A 20,322-nucleotide genomic window follows, 5' to 3' on the forward strand; every position below is an offset into this window, starting at 1 on the left:
AGAAGCACTTTCAGTGTTTCCCACCTACCTACAGGTTTTGAGGACGTGATCGTGAGTAAAACTAGGCGTTGTGTACGGTTCGTTTCCTTTATTCAAACTGAATGTTTACATACATAGGAAATGACGTTACGTTAAAAACATAAGTAAACAATTCGCGCAAAAGCGACGTTACGTGACGTCGCGCCAAATCTACAACATTCTCCGGGCCTCAGAAATGCTAAATGTAATAATTGTCATACAAAAACATAAAGTAATGGAATACCTTATTTAAAATCATATTGAAATTGAGCACCATAATTAAAACAGCTATATTTAGATATATCACAAACAGATTGGCGCTATGTAAAGTCTCGTTTTGAATTATTTTCACTCGTCTATGTTTATACAAATTGAATTGTCTTTTCACGAAATATTAGCGGTATAGGATAAATATTTCAATAAGTATCGTAATGTCTATTCATCTGGTTTCTGGATAATTTCCAATGGGTACAATTTGATAATCGGTCGTGTAGTCAGCCCTCCGGATGTACGTATCCTCGCGGCCCTCGAAAACCCGTCATTTCCCGTTAAAAGTTCATCAACTACCGCAAGGCTCCACTGTAGCCTGGGTGTAAAGTCGTCTTGGACAATAACAACGTCACCAACCTGAATAGTCTGGTTTGTGGTACCACTCGACCGTTGGTATTCTCTTAATGACGTCAGATACTCGTGTTTCCAGCGGTGCCAATAGTGATTAATTAACTCCTCATGTCGTTTAGCACGTTGTCGAACATCGTCACCTTTGCTGTGGTAACCGGGAGTATCGTTGGTTACCACAGTATCGTAGAATGGTAGAGTTGTCAGCCTGCGTCCATGTAGTAAGTGTGAAGGGGTGAGAGGCTCTGGATCATCTCTAGCAGATGAAACGTAGGTAATTGGTCGATCGTTCATCATTGCCTCTACTTCGGTAACTATCGTCTGCAGCGTTTGCAAATTAATGGAAGCTTTGCCGAGAACTTTCTTAATCGCTGTTTTCATTACACCAATTAGTCGCTCCCACATTCCACCATACCAAGGTGCTCTTTTTGGAATAAACTGCCAGTGTGTTCCTCTTTGTGTAAGGGCAGTATGAAGATTTTGCGAATTATAGAGTCGCCGGATTTGATTGGCTGCTGCATGAAAAGTGGTACCATTATCAGATATCATCAGTCTTGGTAATGATCGTCTGCTGATGAATCGTCTGAAGGCTAACATAAATGATTCTTCTGTAAGGTCTGGAACTATTTCTAGATGAACAGCACGGGTTTTGGCACACGTGAATAGACATATGTATACCTTCTGCTGAACTTGCTTTTCTTTAATGTAAAGTGCCCCTGTGAAATCAACACCTGTTACGGAGAAAGGGTGGTTCGACGATTACTCTGGAAACCGGAAGTGGTGGGGGATCTGGGGCGGTATAGGGTCTTCCTGTAACTTTTCTGCAAATGACACATCTTCGGAGAACACTTTTCACGTGCTGTCTGATTGATGGTATCCAGTATTTCTGGCGTAAATGGGTAACAGTATGGGCGACACCTGCATGTAACTGATTGTAATGAGCGTCTTCTATTATCAGTCTGGTGACATGACTTTTTGGGGACATAAGGAACGGGAATCTTGTTGTCTCTGGCAACTGTGCGTTATGTATTCTTCCGCCACAACGAATACAACCGTCCTTGTCTAAATAAAGTCTTAGCTGTCGAATTATTGGACTGCGTTTTTTCTGGGATTTAAGATCTTGAATTACGTCTGGGAAATATTGTTGTTGGCAAGTTTCAATCAGTTTTCCTTCTGCTAATCTCAGCTCTTCTGTAGATAATGGACAAATTTGGCGATAATTATACGTCACTCTACAGTTTTTAGTGAAACGTATAACGTATGCCGTAACACGTAATAACTTGTGAAAGCTGCTATATCTGTTTAACTCTAGAATTTGACGTAAACCAGAGTTACCTCTCTTGTCAGATACAATTTCTTCCTCTGAATTTTGTTCCGTCAACGTAGTGAAAGTGATTGCCCTAGTTTGTTCCAAAGTAGGCCATTTATTGTTGTGAATTAACCAAGTAGGTCCATTTTTCCATAATGTGCTTGATTGTAACTGGATCGCAGTTAAACCTCTGGTTTGTAAATCAGCGGGATTTTGATCTGTTGGACAATATCGCCATTCAATATCGGGGGTAAGTTTCTTGATTTCTTCGACTCTGTTCAACATGAAGCGTTTTAGTGTATTTGTAGATTTCAGCCAACTTAACACATTTTGACTGTCGGACAAACTTGTGATTTTCTTGCACGTGAATGCATTTGACACGTGGTGGGTTACACGTGCACCGATGAGTGCTGCCATCAGTTCTAGTCTGGGTAAAGTTATCTCTTTCACAGGTGCGACTCTATTCTTTGCAAATACAATGGTAGATGTATGACCGGAAGTAAGATACGCTACAGCTCCATAAGCACGTGCACTTGCATCAACAAACACGTGTAAATTAAAATCGGCAGAATTTGCTGTATTTTCAGTGGTGGGAAAATATGGTCTCTGGAACTTGGTCTGAATTACGCTGTTCAGGTCGATGCTCAAATCAGTCCAGGTGTTAATGATATCAACCGGAAGTGGTGTGTCCCAATCAAATTTCTTCTTCCATAGGTCTTGAACTAGTAATTTGGCGCGTACAGTTACTGGGCTAAGCAATCCCAGGGGGTCATATAATTTTGAAGTCTGTTTGAGAATAAAACGTTTGGTTGTTCTCTCAGAGTTTACTATCGTGCGCTGTACAAACGACATCTCGTCATTATCCGGGTCCCATAACATTCCTAATACCTTGACAACTTTATCCTTGTCCAAGACTTTTTCAGCTACTGCGTATTCACATAATTTACTGGAGTTTGAAGTCCACGATCGCAGATTGAATCCTGCTTCGGACATGAGAGCACGTGCGTACCGGAAATAGGTAAGAAGATCCTGTTCTTGTTGAAAACTTGAAATTACATTGTCGACATACAGGTCTCTGGTAATTATATTAGCGGCAGGGTTACTTGCATTCAGGGTCATGTGTTTTAGTAATGTAGCATTGAGAATAAATGGGGAACATGTGGCTCCAAAAAGAACAACTCGAAATCTGTATGTCACAAGCTGGCTTTTGGGATCTGTAGGGTCAGATAACCATAGAAATCTGGTAACAGCTCTGTCATCTTCGTGTAGACCGACATGTAGAAAGGCTTTCTCTATGTCAGTTGATACTGCATATCTACCAAGCCGAAATCTTAACAGAAGGGTGGTTAGATCATTCAGCTCTGGAGGTGTGGATTCAAGGCAGTCGTTTAAACTTGGACTTCTTTCTGATTGGCGGCAACTACAGTCATAGACTATTCGTATGGGCGTTGTTGTGGAATTCTTTTCAACTCCATGATGTGGTATATAATGCACGCGTTTTGCTCTGGAACTTTCGTCTACTCTTTCAATGAAACCTCTATTTTCTTGTTCCTGTATAATATCGTTATATTTCATCAACATTTGGGGCTTCTGACTTAGGCGTTTTATTGCACATTCTGTTCTTTTCTTCGTAATGTTATAGTTTGAAGGGAGGGGTTGATGATTCTGTTTCCATGGCAACTTCGCTGTGTAATTTCCGTCTGAGAATGAAATACACGATTTCTGGTACTGTTGTAGATAAGAAGAGGCATCGGTATCTTCACAGTCTCCTTTTGAAACACCCATTGATTCTATATCCCAAAATCGAGTGAGGTCTGTCGTTTCAGATACGTGGGTTGCTATGACTTCCATAACATTGGAAGGTGGATAACTACTCTCTACATGAAGTGGGCCGGATAAGAAGTAACCAATGCGGGAACTTACAGCAGTGGGTCCATCACCTCTAATAATTTTGTCGCCAACTATCTGCCAGTAAAAATCAGCACCAATTAATAGTGATATATCGAATGTGGTATCCATGGTAACAGGGTGAGCAAGTTTGAGTCCTTGTAGATATTTCAAGTGTTTGATGGAGTTGCGATATACATTATTGATGGCTTTGCTATCACGGGAACAATCAATACTCGGATTGGGATTAACATTCCGTCGTCTGCTACTAAATTTATAGTTGCCGTATTAAGATGTTGAACGCTGTGCGCTGGGTCGCCGAACGCTGATAAATGTATAATATCGGTTCCATCAATATTCAATTGAAGTTTAATCGGCTTACTTTTGGGTGATAAAAGATCTTTGGGCTCTTTTGTCTATTACAACATTTGCTTCTGCATATCGCAAATCAGCACGAACAGGGGTTGTCGCTGTTTTTAATAAAACATCTGAGTGGTGGGTTTTTGAAAATAATATAGTTGTATCACCGGCTTCAATATTAGTACTCCAGTTTCTATAACTTCCGGTTTCTTCTCGTGTCCAAGGTACCAAGATGAACGAAATGTCCTCCTTAATAATTTAAGTGAAATAACAACTGTCACACTTAACGTTTTACGGAGCACATTTGTCTCACGAAGTGTGACCGATGTGTTCGTAAATATTCATATTTGCGACAAATTGGAAATGAGACAGATGTGTTCGACACACAATAGAAAGGACACTCGAAGCACATTTGTCTCACATTTTTTCCATAAAATTCATAAAAGGTGATAATTATGTCCATCTGTATACCGACTACCAGCCATTGTTCTGTGTTTTCTGTATTTATAATACCGTTTTTAGGTCACTTCCGGTCAGTCAAAAACTCCCTGTCTCTACATAGGAGTCATATATTAAATTTAAGAATATCCCTGTTCTGCATGTCACAATGAAAATTTCTACAAGTGCAGCATCCAAAACCTTAACGAATATGCAGCAAGTCTATTCTTATCGTTATCAATTGTGATACGTTTATTTTCAATGCTTTTATAAATGATTTATGGCACTAGAAATATTCTTAGCAAAAACAAGGTAGTATCTACGGTGGCATAAAGGGGACACAGAATTTTCTTATTTATTTCGTGCGCACACGATAGCTTTTCCGTGGCCACGCGATACTATTACGTGCGCGCGCGATAGCTATTACGTGCGCACGCGCATATTTATTGCGCATTTGGACCCTGACCGGGATACTCGCATGAATAGTTCGAAGCCCCGTGTATTTGTCGAACCTACAGCGGTTAGGGGCAAGTGGTGTTTTGAAATCACTCGGTCACGGAGGCCCTTAAATGATCCATGGAGAAAATAACAAGGCTATTACACACGTATTTGGTTTTCATCAGAAATATATGTATAAAAAGTCGTCATTTCCCAAGAATTGCGGCTTTCAGATTCGCCATTAAAAAGGCACTTACAACATGCATGAGTTCCAAAAATAATCCGGTTAATGCCATGATTATGAAATATCGGGCCACTCAGAATCGGGCGAGACGCGACATTCCGATGAGACACGAAGCGAGGCACGATATTGTAACAGGAGATCTCGCAATGTCGAAGTATCCCGTGCCAAGAGATTTCAGAAATTAATAAATTTTTACTTCTTTAGATAGGGCAAGTATGACTTTATTAATATTTTCAAATAATGATTTCTGAGGAAGTTAGATGCTTGTAACCCAAAGAAATTCGCGATAAAAGTGAATAATGCGTCATAAAAGTAGCAAAATGTAAACAATGTAGTACTTTGACTTCAATACAAAATTCTAAATCACTTCAACTGTACAAACTGCAACAAAGCAGCAGATGAAAAATTCTTCAGGTAATTAGCCAATGAGTAACTTTTTAGAGCTAAAAAAGTATACCAAAAATAAAAGGCTTTTGAGGAACACAAATAAAAGCATTAATTTTCTCAGGCATAATGGACCTTAAAGTGATTTTATGTAGAATATAAAGGGAATACTACTTAGCGGTATATGACCTGGAATCAATTTCTTGTCTCGCGTCGACGAACGGGGCGCGAAGCGAGACGCGAGATTTCTCGAGACGCGAGATTTCGGCGAGATGCGAAACGAGTCACGATATTGTATCATTCAATATCAACCGATTATGGTGTTTCGTTTGAACATAAGTTACATTTTTGTCTCCCAGAACAGCTATGCACAATGGTACAAAGGTGAAATTGAGATGGTTCGATGATTAAAACACGATGACACGATGGTGAAATCACGATGATGCGATGACACGATAGAGAAACTAATATCGCGTTTTCATCATCATGCCATCGCAGTTTCATCATATCGTACCATCGTATTTTCACCATCGTAACATCGTCTTTCATCATAGAACCATCACGTTTTCATCATCGAGCCTTCGTTGTTTCACCATCGTACAATCGTTGTTTCACCATCGTACAATCGTTGTTTCACGTTCGTACCATTGTGTTTTCACAATTGCACCATCGCGTTTTCAATAACGTTCATCAACGTTCCATCGTGCCTTTGCGCTGTCACCATTGTACCATCGTGAACGGGATTTAGTATGTTTCAGTCGTGGGGAAATATGTGACAAATAAATTCATAAAAAATGACATGAGACAAATGTGCTTTCTTGTCCCTTAAAAACACATGAGACAAATGTGCTTTCTTGTCCCTTAAAAAACTTGATCGGAGCACATTTGTCACACAAATGAGTTTTTTGGGGTAGACATTTGAGGTCGCATTTGTCTCATGTGGGACAAATGCGACCGCATCGGTCTTACGTAAGACAAATGTGCTCCGAGACAAATGTGCTCCTACAGCGCTTCCAGTGGCACTACAGGTTTTGAACCGGTGACTGCGAAGGTAAGATTTGATGTATAAAAACCAAACGTGACAAGGAAAGACGTTAGGGCTATAAGCGGGATGTACATAACCTCAATTATCTGGTCTTTTAATAAGCCTGAACCAAGGCTGACCGGTGCGCAGGTGCATTATCGTGGAGCAATTTGTTCCTGCGCACCCCGGACCTTGTAATGTAGTGATAAACTACAGCAGTGAGAACATGGTCACGGTAAAATGTTTCAGTGACACAACACCTCTCAGGCAAAGCGACACGGGCCACTACTCCATCACTGTCAAGAATAGAGCGTACATAACTCTGGTAACGCTCCTGTTACGTCCAGCAACAACTGGGCGATCGCTGTTTTCACTTACCCACATGCTGTTACTAAGTTTATTGTCGGGCTCAAAAAAAGATAATAAGGGATTAAAACGAAAATAAAAAATGAAGCCATGTTTCATCTCCTATGACACATTCTCTCAGGCGTCTAGTGTCTCGATCTTTGAGCCAAGTCAATAAGGCCGAAACTTTGATCAAACAGGCGCACATTTTTCTTAACTTTAGCTTTTCCTTCAAGATGGAAAATACATATGTATATATTCAATATTTGAGTCTCATCCATACATAACAACATAAAACAATTCCATGACATAATTTTACAAAATAAAAGTTATTTATGTACGGCCATTCTAATCAGAATTGCAAGATACTATAACAAGAGCTGTCGGTAGGACAGCAACGCTCGACTATTCTTAGTGCTTGATAGTAAAAAAAATGCTTGATAGAGTTACCTCCTCCTGTTTACAGGTTGGGGTCATGATGGTGAACAAGTGTGCAAAGTTTCAAAGTCATATGTCAATGGACTTTGAAAATATTTGAACTATTACAAAAACTTTAACGTAAATTCTAAGTCGAAAAAGGGGCACAATTCTGTCAAAATGCTTGATAGAGTTACCTCCTCCTGTTTACAGGTTGGGGTCATGATGGTGAACAAGTGTGCAAAGTTTCAAAGTCATATGTCAATGGACTTTGAAAATATTTGAACTATTACAAAAACTTTAACGTAAATTCTAAGTCGAAAAAGGGGCATAATTCTGTCAAAATGCTTGATAGAGTTACCTCCTCCTGTTTACAGGTTGGGGTCATGATGGTGAACAAGTGTGCAAAGTTTCAAAGCCATATGTCAATGGACTTTGAAAATATTTGAACTATTACAAAAACTTTAACGTAAATTCTAAGTCGAAAAAGGGGCATAATTCTGTCAAAATGCTTGATAGAGTTACCTCCTCCTGTTTCCAGGTTGGGGTCATGATGGTGAACAAGTGTGTAAAGTTTCAAAGCCATATGTCAATGGACTTTGAAAATATTTGAACTATTACAAAAACTTTAACGTAAATTCTTAGTCGAAAAAGGGGCATAATTCTGTCAAAATGCTTGATAGAGTTACCTCCTCCTGTTTACAGGTTGGGGTCATGATGTTGAACAAGTGTGCAAAGTTTCAAAGCCATATGTCAATGGACTTTGAAAATATTTGAACTATTAAAAAAACTTTAACATAAGTGGCTCCGCCGACGCCGACGCCGACGCTCGGGTGACTGCAATAGCTCTACTTATTCTTATCGAATAGTCGAGCTAAAAATTAATCTAATGGAAGGGAGGCAACTCTGCAAGAATTTCCAATATAACACTTACAAGTTACCTCTCTTCTCATTCCATATTCATATGCATATTACACGTTAATATTGCTAAAATAAGAAATTATTGCTAATCTTGTTCTAAAATACTTAAAGAATTTCTGGTATAATTGCTTTACAGTGAGAACCCTAGTAATGTTCTCTTCCTTTAATCCATAAAAATTAGTCTGAATAGCAATAGATTCTTAACCATAAAATCATAATCTGGATAAAATTATTTTGCATCATTGGAAAGATAAGACCTATATAAATAAAAATACAACATTATTCAAATTTAAGTGGATGTACATATAACGTCTTTGCCTAAAAATAAAATTAATAATAGAATTACTGGTTCTCCGCGTTACATCGTATAGAGGAGAACCATTGTCTAACTGTAACGGATTACATAAACCGGTTTTGAAGGCTTGTATGTATTCAAGCATACATGTGTATTTTATACACGGGTATAAATTCCCGCGGCAGAGTATGAAAATCAGTTCTAGCGATATTTCTCTTACGAGATCACCAGCATTCAAATTCAATATTTATTATGTTATAATATTATGTTAAAGCCATAATTAAGCAAACTGTTTTATAAGGGAAAAAATTACAATGTTAGTGAAAAAAATTATTGAATGTATTGGTTTATTTCAAGTTTGTATATGTGGAACTGAACATGTATTTTGATTAAGGAAAATATGTTGATATGTATATAATCAATATGTACGTTAGCATGTTGTCTGAGCACGGTCCGTTGTTCAATATTCCGAGGAATAGTCTGAGGAGGATCACTTTTGTGTTTCCTCCGTGCATGCCCACGGATTCTACGGTTCCTCTTACATTTAAAAAAGATAAAAAGGGGTTTTACGCAGGCGGCCAGTATTCCTGTGACGAATATACGATCGAACCTGTTAAGTTTTGTTTAATTTACATTTTATCATGAAATGTCTTGGACATAGTACAACAGTTTTGATCGTGATATGCTTTATACATATGTATGTCTCATTGTGATATTTCCTCCTGTTATAACGATCTCGTAATAAAATAACCTCGCTACAATGCACAACATTGTTGTTTGTTTATTGTAAGTTAGAGTAAGACGACTGAGGAATCGGTTACTAATCATTGGAGTATGAGTATGTTTACCCTTTCAAAAGACCTCAAGAGTTTTGTAAAAATATCCTTGTCTATTGATTAAAAGTATTTAAATATTACCAACCTTATAATCAGGCTTATAAATACACAGATAAGTACAATTTCTCAATAATATAATGTAAGACCCTCAGTTTGTTGGATATAATGTTTGATAATTTAAAAGTAACCTTATACGATACAGTTCTAAGGAGTACAACCAGTTAGTTCTACTTTTAAGAATATTGGAACAGGATTTTGCAGCACACTTTACAATTTCAGTATTGGAAAAAATGAATGACAGTTTATTGTCAGACAGCCTTAAAAATTGATCATTTACATTTTCTGCTTTGGCAAATAAATCTTTCCTAATATCCTCATACCTTGGACAATACAAAATAACATGTTTCTCATCTTCAATGCCAGTTTTACAGATTGGACAAATGTTTTGGTTTAAAGCTAACCTTTCATATCTGTCAGTTTCGAGTTTAATAGGGGCTACCCCATATCGAGACTTTGCAAATGCTGCTCTATGCTTATTCGGCAGGATGGCAGTTACATATGCTTCTGTTTCATAACTAAACTTAAAGGTTCTGTAAGTCCTCAATTTATCCCCCCCTTGCCCAGAACTACTATTTATTGTATGTAGTGACTCAATCCATTCCTCCGTGGCCGAGTGGTTAAGGTCGCTGACTTGAGATCACAGGTCCCTCACCGCTGTAGGTTCGATCCTCACTCGGGTCGAAATCTTTCATGTGAGGAAACCATCCAGCTGGCTTACGGAAGGTCGGTGGTTCTACCCAGGTGCCCGCTCGTGTCTGAAATAATGCCCGGAGGGGCACCTGGGGTCTTCCTCCACCAATAAAGCTGGAAGAAAATCGGCGAAAAAATCTCGGCGGGACGCTCTAGGATGGCCCGACTTGAGTGTACGGTCGCCCATATGGGCTTTCCGGCGGCGACCTTAAATAAACGCATTAAAAAAAATCCATTCATTCAAGCACTCATTCAGATATGAACTGGTTTGCTTTTCCACCAAACATTTTTTATTTAAATCGTTATCAAGAACTAAAAATTCACCACAGTTATATTTCTCAAAAATTTCTTTTACTCTAAAATACCAGTTCTTACAAGTTCTATCCGCCTGCTTAAAACAGTACATATTTACTTCCCAATTTATTCTCATACTGTTCATACTTGCAGATCGACACCAAGTACTCGCCACACATTAAGTTGTTTGATAAAGACGCTTAAGGAACGATATGCCACTTTTCTCAACAGTATATCTTGCAACTTCATCAATTATGGCTTTGACAGTGCTGATGTCTTTTTCAAAGAAAGCGGAAATTTGCCGCCCAGGGCGGGGATCATCTTTAACATCTATCTTCCTAAAACATTGACACCCACCTGGCAATTGTAAGATATGGAAGGGCATTTTCTCCATAAACTAAATATAGATCCATATTTATTTCTGACGCGCATTTACTAAATAACCAACGAATTTTGCAATAAGCTCTTTGCCCCCAACTCAAATCACAATGCAACTCAGCCATGTTTACAACCAGTATACAAAACCACGTGTATTTAAATAATCGTACTAAAATTTTATTGCACGTGCAAATCGTGTGACAAGAGACAGTTGGTTAGAAAAATCCGATATATTAGACCTGTACAGTGTACTTTAACGTGCAAATCATGGTTATAAAATATACCCCCGCGAAAAAGCAAATCACGCCACTATGCTATGTAATTAGTAATTTACTTATGCATACATGTAATTGTATATACATGTACATGTATTCTGAAAACTTGTATATGATTCTTTTGAAAGTTAATTTGCAAATAAAAGATTTTTCTTCTTCTTCTTCTTCTTCTTCTTCTTCTTCTTAATCCTTTTTATTCAATTCAACTTATATTGCATACTTTTTTTTATAGGTATTTGAAGTACAAATTTATAATGAGAACAACTTGACTGTGTTACTACATTAACTACTGTACAAATTCGTCCATGAACATGAGATAGGAAGATTCTTATTTCGTCATCTGTTATTCTTACTAAAGTCAAAGACATATTATTTAAACATGCAGACGGTTATTACTTTGAACAGTAAACACATGCATCTTACATATTTTCACTTTTTATGTAAAAAAGTAAAAAATGACGTTGCAGACGACATTCTTAGAAGCGCGTGTTGTAAAAACTTTTGTGAATTTTAAGTATGCGTTATCATCAATTATTTCTAGAATAGTATTTAATAATGGAAATCTTAGCAGATCTGAAAAAAAAAACTCGAGACAATTATATATAATTATGTAAGTCTACGTTTACAATACTGCGTGATATACATGTTTTTCAGAAGATTATTTAATGATATATAATTATAAGGTATAATTTGTTATTTCACAGAGAAAAGTTCAGACTATAATTTCATTGTTGCCGAACTGTATTTTACAGCGGTACCATTTACATGAATGGAAATTTCAGTAGAATTACTTACTTACTTACTTTTCTAGATTAATATACATGTACTTTTTTTGAAGATAAATAGCCGATATATATTTTTATGTACATTAAATTCATGTTTACATACTTGTTTTGTCTGTTTGTATTTTTGACATAATAAGAGTTTTATTGTTTAAAGTAAAATACTTAGTACTCTATATAATACAAGGATTTATTTTCATATGAATTTTACTAATCTTTCTTTCTGTTTTAGAGTAGGCAACTACCTAGTTCTGGCTTCCATAACTTTATATGTCGCTTTTATTTTGACGTTGTGCGACAGTAAAGTTATGGGTCAACCCTATTTGCAAAGGCTACCAGAATTTTGGCAGTTCGTGTGCCGTACATAAAAACCTATTAAAATCACCCTTATTAACCAAATTTGGCTCAAATAAAAATACCATTTGATAAACAAATCAATTTTGAACCAATTCATGTTTTTTTTTTAAATGAAACTTCTATGACATTGTGTACCCAACTCTTTTAGGGAAATATCTAGAGAATGTTTACCAATATGGAGTCTGCTTTCAAATGAAATCTCGCGGGACTTCAAGTTTTGGGAATTCTAGCATCTATTTTTAGTTGCGTACCATATACTATTTTTAGTAAGTGTACACTTTTAAATAAAAACAAACAAATAATTCATGAATCATCACTCAAAACAATATAGTACAACATGTTTTGGTACGATGTCTGTTATTGAATAAATACACCATTATTCATGATTGCAAAGTCATGTTTTCAATTAAAAAAAGCATTTGGGTCACGGGCCACCAAATATTATAATATTATAATATATTATGCAAAGGTATCCGAACCTAAATTCTTGCTAGTCGCGTGATAATTAGGGCCGGGCAGCAATCACACTGGCCATAGCTTTCGCAGAAGCGGTGGGTCTACCGCAGCGACGGTGGAGTATTCGTCGCAGAAGCGGTGGATAAAATATGGCCGTTTGTTGTTTTTGGTAAGTATATGACTGAATTTTGTTTTATGTTTTAATGTTTTACTGGAAACACTCAGTGAGACTGGAGCCCACATATGTACTCTTTCAACCTATTACACGGGCACGGTGCAATTCATTGCCGTTTATGCAAACACTTCTGTACAGTTTGATGAGGGGACGTCACTTTTGCCTAATTTTGGTTAAAACACATACAAATGTGTGCAAAACGACCCCATAATACATCGGCATCACATCGAATCAATGACACTTTCACAAATTAACCATAATTTGGAAAATTGGGAAATTGTTATTGCCTGTTTATAAAATAAATGACAAAAAATGTTTTCGTCGCAGACGGCGGTGGATTCGATTGCAACGCAGTGCGGTGGGCCCGATACCATCAATTGAAAAATGCCTTACGTCAAGTTAAATTCTTAAAATATACAAAATATTTTAAGAATTTAACTTGACGTAAGGCATTTTTCAATTGAGTACAGCCCTTTTCTTACTTTGACATCTGAGAAACGTGTTTATTTGATGTTTAAAACGATATTAATTATTATATATACTCTTGTACAAAATATGTCCGAGGTCCGCTTTCATTTTCCTTCCATTGAAAATTACTTCAGCCATAATTATCATAGAATAATCCACGTTCAACTATTTATTGCGGGTTATTACTAAGTATCAAGTATTTTTGAGTGTGAATGCACCATTCCAGTTGAAAAGCGCAGGAAAGTAAGAACATATATAGTGCCCTATCATATTTGTATTTCCAAGTTCATATTAGGGATCATGCATTTGACAACCTGGACCGTAGAGGAAACGGCGAAAACTAAGAGTCATAATATTTGACCTTGATGCACCACCGAAAGGAAATTTAGCGATGTGCAGGGAAGTCCACAAATGTGATGAATCCAGCCAAAATATCACATGTGTCAGACATTTACATGTTACACGTGATCACGTGTTATACCTTATAACCAATGCCGATTTCTGACTTAAAAGCGGAATGGCAGGTATATATATATATAAGCATACAGTTTTGCATTGCGGCATATGAGTTATAAATACATAAAGTTAACACATATTCATGGCATTTTCGAGGGTATCATATTAGTTATAAAGATTTTGAAAGGCTATACAATATGGCCGTATATAAACGGTTGTTTGAAAATATAATACATAAACTATTAATAAACAGCAGTCGTGTATATAAACATATAAACTTTATAATACTGCATGTTTGTAACGTAATTTTTCGTTGGAAAATCGAGACGTTTATTTAATTATAGAGCTTTTTGGTTTATTTGTAACTTTATTTTCTGATTTTTACACACATGTACAAGTATAATAAAGAACTTCGATAGCTATTAATATTGCGAACAACCGTTTATATACGACCATATAACCTGTTGGATTTATTTATAACGAACTCATAATACATCAAGCATTTTTTGTTAAAAAAAAAAAAGAAATAATTTCAAAAATTGACGGCAGCCATGTATTTAAAATGTACATTGTATGTATATAAACGTCACGATTATCCAATAAACGTGCAGTATTATAAACACATACACGCAAAATTAAGGATGTTCGATAAAATTATATTCTTTAAATTAAGCATGATGCCAGAATATGATAACACAAACATTTAGAGCGGGAAAAAAACTTAGGGTTCACCGATCTCATTTCCTGTACGTGAATTTGATTTTTTCCTTAATTGTGGTTATTTCAAGGTCATATGACTTAAATGTAAGTCTGAAAAATCTTTTTTCTCCCGCTTATTACGTTCTTTACTATATTTGTGTACATTATTAGAAAAAGACTTAATTCCATAAAATACTTCTATTACCTTTTTTTTATTTCATTTCATACTTTAAAATTCTTTAAACATATACCATATTTGAAACCATTTTTTTTGTAAATGTCACAATTTAAGAAAAAGAAGATAAACTAAAGCTATTAAACGCGTAGGTCTTTACTAAAAAGTAATAGAGAAAAACTTTTCCTGAAATAACTCTTACGCTGTAAACATACAATTTATTTATATTGGTGTTCTCACTATATATGGTAATATAACACAGTGACATTAAATTTTCGTATTCAAGAAGCATGTTCTGTTTATCTTTACGAGTATCTCTTATACATGTATGTCTGTATGACAAAAAATGAACTTACGGTCTTTTAAGTCAAAGGTTGAACGTGGATTATTCCATGATAATTATGGCTGAAGTAATTTTCAATGGAAGGAAAATGGAAGCGGGCCTCGGACATATATTTGTACGAGCGTATATATAGTAATTAATATCGTTTTAAACATCAAATAAACACGTTTCTCAGATGTCAAAGTAAGAAAAGGGCTGTACTCAATTGAAAAATGCCTTACGTCAAGTTAAATTCTTAAAATATACAAAAATGGTATCGGGCCCACCGCACTGCGTTGCAATCGAATCCACCGCCGTCTGCGACGAAAACATTTTTGTCATTTATTTTATAAACAGGCAATAACAATTTCCCAATTTTCTAAATTATGGTTAATTTGTGAAAGTATCATCGATTCGATGTGATGCCGATGTATTATGGGTCGTTTTGCACACATTTGTATGTGTTTTAACCAAAATTAGGCAAAAGTGGCGTCCCCTCATCAAACTGTACAGAAGTGTTTGCATAAACGGCAATGAATTGCACCGTGCCCGTGTAATAGGTTGAAAGAGTACATATGTGGGCTCCAGTCTCACTGAGTGTTTCCAGTAAAACATTAAAACATAAAACAAAATTCAGTCATATACTTACCAAAAACAACAAACGGCCATATTTTATCCACCGCTTCTGCGACGAATACTCCACCGTCGCTGCGGTAGACCCACCGCTTCTGCGAAAGCTATGGCCAGTGTGGCAATGGGGGCGAATTTTATGAAATGTGAACCCACTGATAAACTTTGAGGCATTATTTCATCACTAACATTTTGTGTTCAAAAATATAGACTGAAATGTAGACCTGCATTAAAATAGCTTTTGTCCAAATCACGCAAATTTATTGAATTACAGCATGACATAAATATGTCACGGTTCTGGTTGACTTTCGATACGGGATTGGCTTCAGCGAACAGGTCTAGCAGTACTATAAAACCTGTTCGCTGAAGTCTCTTTAGTAAGCAACTACCCATTTTGATATTTATATCAAAGCATGACTACTGAAGGTCACCGGTTCACCTCGTAAACTGAGGTCACGGGGTTGCCTCGTGTATATGGCGGTTAAAGGTCACGGGTTCGAAACCGTTTGTATCATATTGAAGAAGATTATAAAATAGTTAAAACAGCCTCTTCGCCTGACACTCACTCAAAATGAGGTAGATAGTTCGAGAAAGATAATTGAGCCGCACCATGACGAAACCAACATAATGCGTTTGCGACCAGCATGGATCCAGACCAGCCTGCGCATTCGCGCAGTCTGATCAGGATCCATGATGTTCGCTTATAAACCCTATAACAACTAGAGAAACTGATAGCGAACAGCATGGATCCTGATCAGACTGCGCGAATGCGCAGGCTGGTCTGGATTTATGTTCGCCGCAAAGGCATTATGTTGGTTTCGTCATGGCGCGGCTCAATTATGTCAAAGTATCTTATTAATGTGATATTTTAATAGAGTAGCACTAAACTTCACAAAGTCATCATTTCCTGTATAAATGAGCGATAATAGAGGGAGGGACTTGGTTTAGTGATAACGTGCATTACTAGTTATTCATGGATCGCTGATTCGATCCCTTACTTTACTACTATTAATTCTTATGGCCTTTTGAATGAAACAATTAAATGGCGGGCAGGTTAAAGAAGTGTCGTCTCTGGAACAGGGTAATTAAAATAAGGTTTCATTGGCTTAGTGGTTAGGGGTGCTTATTTTCATATCACTGCCCCATTACTGTATTGAGTTCGAATCCCGTCAGGGACTTTAGATTCTTAAATGTGAGTAAACTAACCAGCTAATCAACAAAAGGCTGGTTGCTGTAGCTCGTATCTGAGGTCTTCCTCCACCAGCCAGGCTTAAATGTCGTTTAATGACATGTGTAGTGTGGTGTGACTTTACAAATTCACCTACTACATGTTTAGAAATTAACTTTTTGTCATGATAGGGTTCAGTATAAAAGCAAAACAAAAATTATAATTTATTTATCTTTTCTTCTACGGTTTTGAAAATATTTCAAGTGTGCACATATGAAACAATTGATCAATAACTGAGATTAAATGATATATAAACAAAGAATAAATCTGGACACGATCATTTTTTCCACAATATATCATTTTTGTAGAATATGTACATGTATGTTGTCAATATATAGAACTTGATCTGCTCTGCTCAATGTAAACATCCAAAGTACAAGACGTAAATAAAAGGCCTCATCTTGCTGTTTGAATGTTTAATGTCTGTGGGAGTGACCATCGGTGTGGGAGTGGTCATGCGCCGAGTGATCGTGGGCGGAGTGATCGTGGGCGTGACTGTGATCCTCATCATGGTCATGTGTCTCTGGACTCCAGCCAATCGTACAACACGACACGTGTTTATGTTCGTCATGTACCTGGAAAAATAAGTATTGTGCGTTAATGGTTATATCTATAAAGATTTAAAATTGAATTCTTCATTTTGAGATGAATGTTACATTTAAACTAGGGCAAATAAAAGTTAAAAATAATGAACTCGGTGTAAGTTAACGCATCACGTTCCTGCTAAAGACAAAATTTTAAGGGGAAAAAAGCAGAACACCTGTAAATTTGGGATAATTTTTAATAAAAAAAGAAAGAAAGTTCAAATTGGTCTGAATATTGTCAGGTGTACAAATCAATTGACATTACATAGCCAAGATACATATACTTACCACACATAGTATAATATTATCGATATGCAAACTATAACATCATATAATCAAAACAGTACACCAAATACTAGTACTAGCCATTCTATTGTGAATAATTTTTACATCTGCATACTTAAATATTATATATTTCACAAAAGCCACTCTCTCTTTATAGACAAAACTCTCATAAAAGTGATACTGACTAAAAGTCCGTGTATGTAGGACCTTAATGTATGCATAATGTAACCTGTATGCATGCATAATAATGAGTCATTACCTTTCATAAATGTATGCTAATGACCTGAAATTGAAAGGTACAATTCATGAATATAATAATAATATTTACCATTATACTTCTACCAACAATAGAATACTCTCCGAACAATGTCAGGTGAGTTTCATTCTTCCATGCATCCATAGCACCATCTTTACCAGACTGTAGTGTCCCCAAGTCACCTACATCACTGAAAAACAACAATAACATAATAAACCTTACTGAGCTAGATTCATACCAAGTTACGTGCCCTTGAATTTAAAAATAGTGCTAATTTCGAGGCCAAATATTTCACAATTAAGGAAGCAATGCCTTATTATTTTCTGCTTTTCATTATGTTGACTTCCTTGCAAGTGAGTATGCCACATTTCAGGCATTGGTAATTACATTGTAGTACGTTTTTTTTTTAATTTACTTTTCGTCTGGCCAATTTTCTTTTAAAAATGGCTTATTTTAAAGGATTTACAGTATCGGAACTGAATATGACATTCTATGAAATTTTCCACATTTATCAATAGTAATCATAAGGTTTGTAAAACTTATGTGTAAGTCATCTGCCCTTAAACCGACCTGAAATAAATAAATAAAAGATCAAAACAAAATTTTAAAAAATCCAGATAAATCTGTGGACCCCAATTATTTTTTCGCTTAAATTGTTTCTGTACTTATATTTTAATGTCATGGAAAATTTAAATTAGTGTTACGCAGTTTTCACTATAAGCAGTCCTTGCTTTTAGCCAATAATTTACAACATTTATAAACAGTGGAACCTTTTCTTGTTCCGGTGTTGCCAGATTTCAGTATCTTCTTGCAAAATTTGAGATGATTTCGCTTTTGTTCATACTTCACAAGAGTTATTAAAAAGGTAGCCACAAAATGTGTCAAATAATTGACACAATAATAATCAAATATTATTTCATAAAGAATTCACAGCTTTAAGTCCTTTACACATCAATTTATTTTGATTTATTTTGAAAACTCCTGATAAGCTAAAAACGGAGGTTCACCCTGTTCCAAGCCTATAACTGCGGACTCTGTATTTTTCCACGCCTTCCACTTCAGCATGCAATGATCTCCATAAATTTATAAAGGTATGTTCTGTGCTAATCGGTTTTGTCTTCTGATAAACCAAACGCGAGACCGATTGTTTAAAGGCACAATGATATTGAACAACAACAAACAAACAAAAAAACCCAAACATTTTTTTTTCATCTTAAAGGGATATCATTTGTTTTAATTCCATTATTTTATTGATTTATTTTGATAATATAGTGGTAAAAAACACTGAATGTGATATAATATCATGAAAAGAAGCAAAACGTAAACAAAAGTGGTATTTTCACTTTCATACACGATAATTCTTCTAAATACCAAAATGCAAATGTAGCCGAAGATGGGTCAGTTATATGGCCGGGAAATTGCAACAGAACACCAAATATTAAAATATTTAAATAAGTATAACAATAATTTTTTGAGGGGAGGGGACCAGATGGGGGGGGGGGTATGGGGGCGCTTAATGTACCTTTAAAGTAAAGAAAAACATGTATAATTTACTCTACAATGACTCACTTATCGTGATAAGGATCGTAATGTCCACCGACATTTGCACAATCGTCGGAAAGGTCGCCATATTGGTGCACGTGGAACTCGAATTCGCTGTTTTCATGTGCTAGCTTATTGTAATGAAAATGGAAGCTAGCTGACCGGTCGTGGTCCTAAACAGAATAAAAAACAATTTATTAAGTAAACAAGAAAAAGTCTTTGGCACCCCTACTTGTATAAATGTAAACGTCTAATGGTATAAATATAAACACTATAATATAAATGTATATACATAAAAGTATATATATTTGAACGTCAAATAGTATGAAAGTGAACGTCTGATAGTATAAATGTAAACATCGAATAGCATATATGTGAACTCTAGACAACTTATTATGTAAACATTATAATATGATTTTAGGCTATGTTTGACGCCGCGTCAGCAGAATAGAGGTGATATGGCGACTTTTCAGTTTTATTGATGCAGGAAGACGTCATGCTTTCCTCCGTTTGCAGGTTCGAGCAAGCACCAGTGTAGAACCACCAATGCTAGCTGGATAACTTCCACACATTGAAAAAATCCAAAGTCTCTGGCAAGATTCGAACCTGCAGTGGTGAGGGACAAGTGGTTTGAAATCAACGACCTTAACATAAAACAAGTAATGTTTCCCACTTT

The 20,322-nt window shown here is 36.2% G+C and overlaps 2 protein-coding genes and 1 long non-coding RNA gene across 3 annotated transcripts; all 3 read right to left on the minus strand.

The window, feature by feature from the left end:
- Positions 1-453: 453 nt before the first annotated feature.
- LOC132743694 (uncharacterized) lies at positions 454-1,233 on the minus strand. Its single transcript, XM_060732250.1, has one exon. The coding sequence runs from the start codon at positions 1,231-1,233 to the stop codon at positions 454-456; it is 780 nt and encodes a 259-aa protein (XP_060588233.1).
- Positions 1,234-1,360: 127 nt separating this feature from the next.
- LOC132743696 (uncharacterized) lies at positions 1,361-3,964 on the minus strand. The gene has a single exon (XM_060732251.1). It carries the CDS (start codon positions 3,962-3,964, stop codon positions 1,361-1,363), a length of 2,604 nt encoding a protein of 867 aa, XP_060588234.1.
- A 13,430-nt stretch (positions 3,965-17,394) lies between these two features.
- On the minus strand, positions 17,395-19,842 carry LOC132743695 (uncharacterized). The gene is made up of 3 exons (XR_009627605.1): positions 19,674-19,842; positions 18,177-18,294; positions 17,395-17,554 (listed from the first exon to the last, which is right to left on the minus strand). It is a non-coding gene; the product is annotated as an uncharacterized LOC132743695 (long non-coding RNA).
- Between the last annotated feature and the right edge of the window lie 480 nt (positions 19,843-20,322).

Source organism: Ruditapes philippinarum, unplaced genomic scaffold (assembly GCF_026571515.1).
Source record: "Ruditapes philippinarum isolate M1 unplaced genomic scaffold, ASM2657151v2 ctg12648_1_1_1_1, whole genome shotgun sequence".
Classification (NCBI taxonomy): Eukaryota; Metazoa; Mollusca; class Bivalvia; order Venerida; family Veneridae; genus Ruditapes; species Ruditapes philippinarum.

Bases quoted from the DNA above. Each gene is read 5' to 3' on its own strand.
- LOC132743694 (XM_060732250.1), bottom strand. From the start codon at position 1,233: ATGTTAGCCTTCAGACGATTCATCAGCAGACGATCATTACCAAGACTG.
- LOC132743696 (XM_060732251.1), bottom strand. From the start codon at position 3,964: ATGGATACCACATTCGATATATCACTATTAATTGGTGCTGATTTTTAC.